Below are 7,794 nucleotides of genomic sequence, written 5' to 3' on the forward strand. Positions count from 1 at the left end.
TGTATTTTAAAATTTATAAATTAGTGATGTGTTAATAGTGTCCACTTTGAAAGATAGTTGATATTGCATGTGAGATGTGACACAATTAAAAGATTAGTGGCATTGCATTGATATGGATAACCTTAGAATCACCCTCGTTTTTCTCCAAAAATTCTTGTCCCCTTGTAACTTTCCCAATGCATATAGACCATGCCCTAAAAACTAATAATGAGGTAATTGTTGATTTCTAGAAATTGTAACACCCCCCCCCCCCCCCCCCCCCCCAAAAAAAAAAAAAAAAAAAAAAAAAAAAAAAAAAAAAAAAATCTTGTCCCCTTGTAACTTTTTGAAAATTAATGTTTCAAAAATTGGAAACTTGAGCATTTTCTTAACAAAAGTTAGTGGTTGGATAAAAGATGAAGTGCCAGACAGAATGATTAGGATTGCAAAATAATGATATTTCCTACCAAAACAAAACAAAAACCAATAGAACCATCAAAGACTTTTGGTGCCTTTCTTCATATCAAAAGTCAAAAACAACACTCTTAAAAGCACCACCATATGCATATTAACATTCTCGTATGTATGTCTTATAAAAACCCTAAATGAACCCTATTTAACCACCATGCTATAATTGTATACCAGCAGCTGTTGATTCTGTTAATGAATTCATAGCACTCTCCCCAACTTCACTCTTACAAAGAGGACACGAAGCATTAATCTTTAACCATTTGTCCACACAATCTTTGTGAAAGAAGTGACTACACAGCAACTGCCTCAGTTCATCATTGTTTGCATACTTTGCCAAACAAATACAGCACACCTATTACGTAAAATACATGTATAATTATAAGAAAAAAAAATTGATAATAAGAACCGGAAGGGCAATAACATCTTTTGCATAGACAATAAATCAAGAGCAAATCCCTGTCCCACCTTTTTGGATGAGACAAGGAAAAGCAATTTTTGTCTAAGTCCAATGCAGTACAACCTGTTATGTCATGTCTTGTACTGTGTCAGTGTCATTACTTACCGCGTCTTCTCCTGAAAGGACACATTCATGTTCTGTTCCTGCAGCCACAATCCCACCTTCAGTTGTACTTTCATGGGACCCTCTGTTACTCCCGTGTTTATGTTTCTTGATTTTAAATTTGTAAGTAGGCAAAGAATTAATCGATTCAGAAGTGGCTCCTCTATTTTGTGAAAGATCTTCCCTGATACCCATGACTGAAATAATACATGGAAGGCAGCAACAGATTGTGGCACACAAGATGAAAGGCATTGCATACCCAATACAGCTAAAGGCAAGAAACACTAAACATAACCTGTCAAAAACCAATAAAAATAAATAAATTATAAGCTATAAGGGCAACCATAAAAACGATAGAATGATAAGAATGACACCTGTACAAGTTGGGTGCATCAGAAAGAGAAGAATGACCTCCAAAGATCCACACATTCCCAACAACAAACCAGACTGCGAAAAAACAATCCAACCCCATTTTGAAGTATTCAACAAGTACTTTCAGTCTGCAACACAAAATGAAATCTATAAAACAGATGTTGCAAATAGAACGTTGTTGACAACTACATACTACATACCTTGCATTCAGCAATACCCTTACAGGTCTTGTTGTACCAGTGGCATTATTAGTGTCACCTACAGAAGACCTTGCATTTGAAGAAGTTAAAGAGGTGGCCATGGCAGAAAGGAAATTTGGGGAAGAATTTTGGCGAGGCTGAGCTGGATCTTGTTCTGATGTTTCATTGCGATAATAAAAACGCCAAAAGAGAAGAGGAAGTGTTGCAACACATCCAGATGCATAACCGATAACCCATGTAAATAAAGGAGCACGAGGGTGCTCATGTCTGGACATGGACAGAACCACAATGGCTGCTATTATTTGGCTCATTGTTATAACCAATTCAAAACATATCCAATATCCAGAATTCAATGGACTCCTACGACGACCATTTGTCCCATTTGCCCTCCTAGCAAATGGTGTATTTCTTGGATTTGTCACATTGGTAGTAGAGAAAGAATGCTGAAAAACAGGATCGCTTACACTGGTTGAAGGGAGGTTTTCATTCTGCTGTGCGTTTGACCTGTTCACTTGTCTATCTTGTGTTGAGGTAGAGGAAGAAGAAGGTTCAGTTGTTATATCAATCACATGCCCATTGTCCTCCCTGGTTTCTGCTCGCTCCATTACGTCTTGTTCCTTCTTTGTTTCAACTTTACAATGTAGTCCCAACACACAAACGCCCATCTACCAACTACAACTTAGCAGAGAAATTTTCAGATGAACATTCTCCTAATGTAAACCCTAATCAACACGCAAAACCTAGCTTCGGAATTCTGATCTTTCTAATACGTATTCAGAGAAAACGACCAAGTAAGTAAACAACGGATCAATGAAACAACTGGTGTCATCAGAACTCACAATTGAAAAACCCTAGTAGTGCAAAACATCAACTTCTTGCGTATTTGAGCTGATTTTATGGGAAGAATCATACGCGAACAAAGAGGAAAGACTAACCAGTGAGTATGCGATTAAACTAGCAAAGAATCGGAGGGATTTGCGGCGAAGTTGTGAAGATCAATCGTTCAATTGAATAACAAACAAACACCCACACACATAGTCATTAATCGTTTCTTTCTCTTTTTCTTTTTCTTTTTCTTGGGCCGATAGATACAGATATTATAATATCGTGTCAACTTTGACTTTTCCGTATTGCTCGATATGACTTTGGATATTCTTCGGTTTTAATATGCGTCAGGATCGATGTACAGCTAACAATGCACAAGGTATAATAATTTTTAGGATCATTTATGATTTTATCTCTTTGGCAAACATCATCTCCATTTTCGTCCACATTTATTCCAACATAAAACGCAATAATCCATAAAACACTGATATTTTATCAAAATCAATAAATACTTTAAATAAAAATACTTTTAATGAATTTATATCGTATATTGAAATATCAATGTTAAATCTCATATAAATTGAAAAGTAAAAATTAAATAAACTGTCCATATGATTTGTTTCAATCGGCATGTTTATCTAATTTTTTTACTCATGCGCTTTGATCTTTGGTCAAATTAAAATGACTATTTTCTTCTTAAAACCATTTTATATGTGAAATTTGTTTAATTACTATTTAATATATTACATAATAAGGACTCAACGGCCTACAACAAACTTGTCCGAAGGCCCATCTTATGGGGTGTACCTACATCAAGGAGCAATGACATTATCATGTTTTTTGAACAGTAGACCTTTATGAAAATCTGTACCTGAGCCACTAAACTTTTATGGTGAAGACAACAATGTTATACATCATGATGCATGTGATAAATATGTTCCAAGATAATTGTTTTATTTTGAATATTTGATACCAAGTAAATTGGTCAAAATGTGAGAAAGATGTTAAACTAAATTTGTTAAATTGTTAAATCTACTTTCCATAGATATTTTTGTTTCCAAATATACTTCAAAAATTACATAAAAAATGTTATTTTTCATGTAACATAACATCACACAATATGTTTGATCCATCATAACTGCAACATTACAATACACTTGTAGAAATTCCATAGTTGATTACAACATGTGGTTAATTAATAATTACCACTTACAACAAGCACCAAACGTTGCATCCAAATTAAGATGATAAATTATCCAAAACAGGAAATACAAAAACTCCCAGAAAATCCCGGCACATAATTCATCACATTTTACAACACCAATTTCACAGGTTTTCTGGAAGTTAACGTTGCAACACTTTTATACTGACAAAACAAAATTAAATTACTGTTATTGATGATTTATATTAATTATTTAATTTTAGTTAAAAATAGGTGTTTAGTGTTTACCTTCTGTTGCTTGTATTTTTGGCGTATAGCATGGAGAGGGGCTGCATTGTTAAGTTGCAAATCTTGAAGGGCCAGAACTGTAATTTCTAGCTCGGATGCCTTGTAACCAGTATAATGTTCTAAAGTACCATTCTGCAAAACAACAGAGAATAAATCAATTTTATAGTACAATAATTAATAACCAAAGATTTATATTCTGTAAACAGTAAACTGACCCATGGATATTCATCATGATCAAGTGTCCATTTGGCTAAAAACACGGCTGAAGCAGCAATGAGGGATGGTAGAAACTTTAGGAAACTATACTCGATTAGAGTCAACTCTGCTAAATAATTTGCCAGATATTCCAGTTCTATAATAGGCGCCTGTAAATAAATAAATGCAGTTTGTTACACTTTTGTTTGTAAATTCAATTTAATGGAATATAGAGTTTGTATTAACGTACCTTATAAGAACTTTGTGCTGCTAGAAGAAACCTCCTGAAAAATAAAATAAAACAAATCAATTTCATTGCATTTCTTATTTCCATTCTGTGGGCCCCATACAAAATACATAAAAAAAAATTGAAACAATGAGTGTTACTTATTACCTAAGGAACTTCTTTGTAGTTGGAAGAGATAGCTGAAAGCTTATTACATCCAGTATTTCTTGCTCCATCTCCAATACCTGCAAGATTTAACCTCAGTCATTATACACAGTATACTACAAGACATGACATGATATGACAGTATTCACTTTATCATCTGTTACACAGAGTCTGTAAAGTACAATCTTACAGACTCTGTGTATAACAGATGATAGAATATATCTTTGATAGGACAAGTTGACATACCTCTCCTTTTGTGTAGGTGCTATCAGTGATAAAACAAAACTCTTCAACACGTGGGGCAGAAATTTCTTCATACTTTCTTAAACCAGTAATTAAAGGATAAATATGATTAGATTACCATTTGATGAATGTATTTATTATTTAAATAAAAGCAATGAAAAGTGAACTTACGAGGCAATAAGCATGCTGGTTATACCAACCAATTGGAGTCTTCTTTTTCCAATGTTTTTCTTGGAAAGATAGTGATCGATGAGAGCAACTGTTAGGTAGAATGTTTCTGAAGCTAGTCCATACTCTTCACAAACCTAAAATTCAAACACCAATATAACAAATGTTAGAAAATGGAATTTCTGAAATGCAGAAATTTCAAAAGCTAACCTCCACAAGCCAATCAATTAGAACACTCCGCATTTCTTGTGTGATTTCCAGCTGCACTGTTTTCATGTAATCAACAGAATGCCTCCACTTCAGCTGTGAAAAAAAAAAGGTACTTTAGAATAGCATAAGAAAAATATTTTCTTTTTTGGGAAACAAAGCACATGTAGTGGTTATTGGTTAATTGAAGTTTTGTTGATTGTTTTAGTCTTTTAGATATAAAAAAAACATAGACAAAGGAGGTTATTAACCGATGAAGGGAGGTCAACAGCTATTCAGACCTCTGCTGTGCGTAAATTGCTATACACTTCTGTAGCATATAAGCTGCACATTTGTGGACCCTTGTGTTTGGAATCAATGTCAATAATGGATTCATCATTTAAGGCTTCTGTTTTTGTTTTTCCCTGAGGGCCCACACAAACAGATGATGCCACTGCCACTGCCATCATCACCCTATCATTCTTCTTAGAAGTACATCTTTTGACCTCATTGCTAATCTGATAACAAAAAACATTATGTTCTTTAATATGTTCTATGGTTTGTCAAAATTTGATAGAAATATCGAATATGTACCTGAAGTCTAATTCCATCAGTGAGTTTTATGCTGGAATGATTAAAGGGATTGTTAGTGATCTCTTTGAGAACAGCTCTTCTTTTGGATTGGACAATAGGGACAACATCAGTAGATGCAGACTTGTTATCTGATGATGCTCTTTTGGTTTTTGGTTGAAGGATCTGTTTGTGTTCTTGTTTCACTTTCACCACAGGATGTAGTGGTGGCAAAAGCAAAACCCCTGATGTTCCTAAAGCTTTAGCACGTGCTCTAGTGACACGTGATGTGGTGCATTGGGTATTAGCAACAGGAATATTTTCTTTATTCATGTCACTTAGACTTAAAGAAGAGTAGTTCATGATGTTATATTGACTTGCTTCCTATGAATTCTGCATCTAAAGCGTTCGTATTTATGTTAGCAACCCTTATTGACGCGTCTCTATTTGATAAATAAATGTAAAATTATTGTAAATCAAATCAACAGCCACATCTTTGTAGATAAACTGCAGCGCAGTTTGAGAGTATATAATCAAAACCCTTTTCAGAGCAACATAAGGGGTAGAGTAGATCTCAAGATCCTAAGATAATAAGAAGGCTCAAGTTTTTAATCAGAATTAACCAAACAATAAAAGAACAAATTCAGATGCATATTAAATACATTTAAAAGATAATCCCCTTGTTGACTGCTGTTTTGTTGGTATAAACATCAAGCTTCTTAAAACTAGAATCAGAATAGAACAAAACTGGCGGCTTAATATCTCAACAAAAGTCTAAATTACTACCATAAATATATATATAAATTTGTACTGCTCAAATAGTATTTAAAAACTAAAGAAGTACAAAACAAAATGGAAAGACACCACGTTTACCCAAAAAAAAAATTTGACAAGGAACTGTCAGGACTCTACCTATTGCTCTACAGTAGTTTACAAGTATATCAGCGGATAATACAACAACAGATGCATCAAATTGGTATGCCAAACAATATATGGTCTATTCAGCTTGAAAAATCGATTCAACACTCAGAAAGTCAAAAACGTTAAATCAATCGATTCACGATATTTTTTTCTTAATAAAACAGAAGAGAAAAGATATACGCATAGATGTAAGGTAAATCACAACCAAGGAAATGTAGAAACGTAAACAATAAACGTATAACATCGTAGATCTGCGCAGATGAAAACACACAATGCAGTTCGAACGGATTTAATTCATGGACTAATAATATGCTTTTTTTAAGCTGAAGCTTCAAATTGCGTGTGCGTTTGAGAGAGAGAGAGAGAGAGAGAGAGAGAGAGAGAGAGAGATGTATGAGCTCACTCTGCATTTCGAGGGTTCAATCAGATGCCAAGACCAACAATGGCGTCTGGAGAGAACAACAAAACTAGGGCTCCATTGAAATGCATTATGCAGACACCATAGAGATTTTAGAGACACTGATACAGTAAGTATGAGAAAGACATATGTATATGTAGAGAGAGAAAGAAATAGAAAGAAGGGGAGCGTGAGAGCGGGATAGAGGTAGAGTTCAAACTTCCAAAATCTTTCACTACAACCAAAAAAAATTGATATTTGTCACTCCCTCTTACAAAATAAGCAGGCAATTTTTTAATTAAATTGATGGTAATGGGTTTTTTAAATGGAAGGCCATTTTACGAGAACAAGTCAAGTATTTATAATTAATTAAACAATTTTTTTTAAATATAAACTATTTTATTTTATTTTTTAATATATTTGACATATCATTTTTTATTAAATAAATGATGTCAAGAAACTAGTATTCTATTTTTCATTACTTTGAGATTCATAATGTTATATATAAATTTTAAGTTGTATTATTCAATAAAAAAATTGATCAGTCTTTTTATATTCTAAGGTCTTTCCATAAAATAGCCAAGAAAAAAATGTTTAAAATAGGCATAAATTTTTGCAGGCACATTTGCGAAAAATCAATATGGGTTGTGATATTTTTTATAAATTTTCACATGCCACCATTTGCAAAAATCTTGGTGACCTAAGAATTTTATATTAAATTTTTTTGCAAGTTATTGACAGAACTCAAATAGTATATGATTGTTATAAATTTTTTATGCGAAAGTTTTGAAGTTTTTTTATAATTTTCATTGTATAACTTATTTTGTATCTGAACATTTTGACTTTAAGACATCCAAATTCATAGTG

General features: G+C 33.3%; 2 protein-coding genes across 5 annotated transcripts; both read right to left on the reverse strand.

The window, feature by feature from the left end:
• Positions 1 to 468: 468 nt before the first annotated feature.
• On the reverse strand, positions 469 to 2,715 carry LOC145091915 (E3 ubiquitin-protein ligase At1g12760-like). 3 transcript variants are annotated; one of them, XM_079029744.1, is made up of 5 exons: positions 2,517 to 2,715; positions 1,582 to 2,253; positions 1,384 to 1,509; positions 1,013 to 1,304; positions 469 to 802 (listed from the first exon to the last, which is right to left on the reverse strand). In XM_079029744.1, exons 2-5 carry the CDS (start codon positions 2,244 to 2,246, stop codon positions 608 to 610), a joined length of 1,278 nt encoding a protein of 425 aa, XP_078885870.1. In that variant the 5' UTR covers positions 2,247 to 2,253; positions 2,517 to 2,715; the 3' UTR covers positions 469 to 607. The 3 variants fall into 3 exon arrangements, with proteins under 3 accessions (XP_078885870.1, XP_078885869.1, XP_078885868.1); XM_079029743.1 differs by having other exon boundaries at positions 1,582 to 2,259; XM_079029742.1 differs by having other exon boundaries at positions 1,582 to 2,715.
• An 814-nt stretch (positions 2,716 to 3,529) lies between these two features.
• Positions 3,530 to 7,155, reverse strand: LOC145091916 (cyclin-A2-1-like). 2 transcript variants are annotated; one of them, XM_079029747.1, is made up of 11 exons: positions 6,934 to 7,155; positions 5,634 to 6,002; positions 5,342 to 5,557; positions 5,064 to 5,156; positions 4,857 to 4,990; positions 4,689 to 4,764; positions 4,446 to 4,522; positions 4,302 to 4,335; positions 4,072 to 4,221; positions 3,857 to 3,988; positions 3,530 to 3,772 (listed from the first exon to the last, which is right to left on the reverse strand). In XM_079029747.1, exons 2-11 carry the CDS (start codon positions 5,970 to 5,972, stop codon positions 3,719 to 3,721), a joined length of 1,305 nt encoding a protein of 434 aa, XP_078885873.1. In that variant the 5' UTR covers positions 5,973 to 6,002; positions 6,934 to 7,155; the 3' UTR covers positions 3,530 to 3,718. The 2 variants fall into 2 exon arrangements, with proteins under 2 accessions (XP_078885873.1, XP_078885871.1); XM_079029745.1 differs by having other exon boundaries at positions 5,634 to 6,008; positions 6,934 to 7,154.
• Positions 7,156 to 7,794: the final 639 nt, after the last annotated feature.

Source organism: Lactuca serriola, chromosome 3 (genome assembly GCF_051521515.1).
Source record: "Lactuca serriola cultivar US96UC23 chromosome 3, Lser_US96UC23_V15, whole genome shotgun sequence".
Classification (NCBI taxonomy): Eukaryota; Viridiplantae; Streptophyta; class Magnoliopsida; order Asterales; family Asteraceae; genus Lactuca; species Lactuca serriola.

What these genes read in the sequence shown, in the direction of transcription:
- LOC145091915 (XM_079029744.1), bottom strand. Translation starts at nt 2,246, where the DNA reads ATGGGCGTTTGTGTGTTGGGACTACATTGTAAAGTTGAAACAAAGAAG. An exon ending in GATGCACCCAACTTGTACAG is followed by an intron (nt 1,305 to 1,383) that starts GTGTCATTCTTA and finishes GGTTTTTGACAG; the next exon opens with GTTATGTTTAGTGTTTCTTG. An exon ending in TCCTTTCAGGAGAAGACGCG is followed by an intron (nt 803 to 1,012) that starts GTAAGTAATGAC and finishes TTTACGTAATAG; the next exon opens with GTGTGCTGTATTTGTTTGGC.
- LOC145091916 (XM_079029747.1), bottom strand. Translation starts at nt 5,972, where the DNA reads ATGAACTACTCTTCTTTAAGTCTAAGTGACATGAATAAAGAAAATATT. An exon ending in CTGATGGAATTAGACTTCAG is followed by an intron (nt 5,558 to 5,633) that starts GTACATATTCGA and finishes TTTTGTTATCAG; the next exon opens with ATTAGCAATGAGGTCAAAAG. An exon ending in CAGCACAAAGTTCTTATAAG is followed by an intron (nt 4,222 to 4,301) that starts GTACGTTAATAC and finishes ATTTATTTACAG; the next exon opens with GCGCCTATTATAGAACTGGA.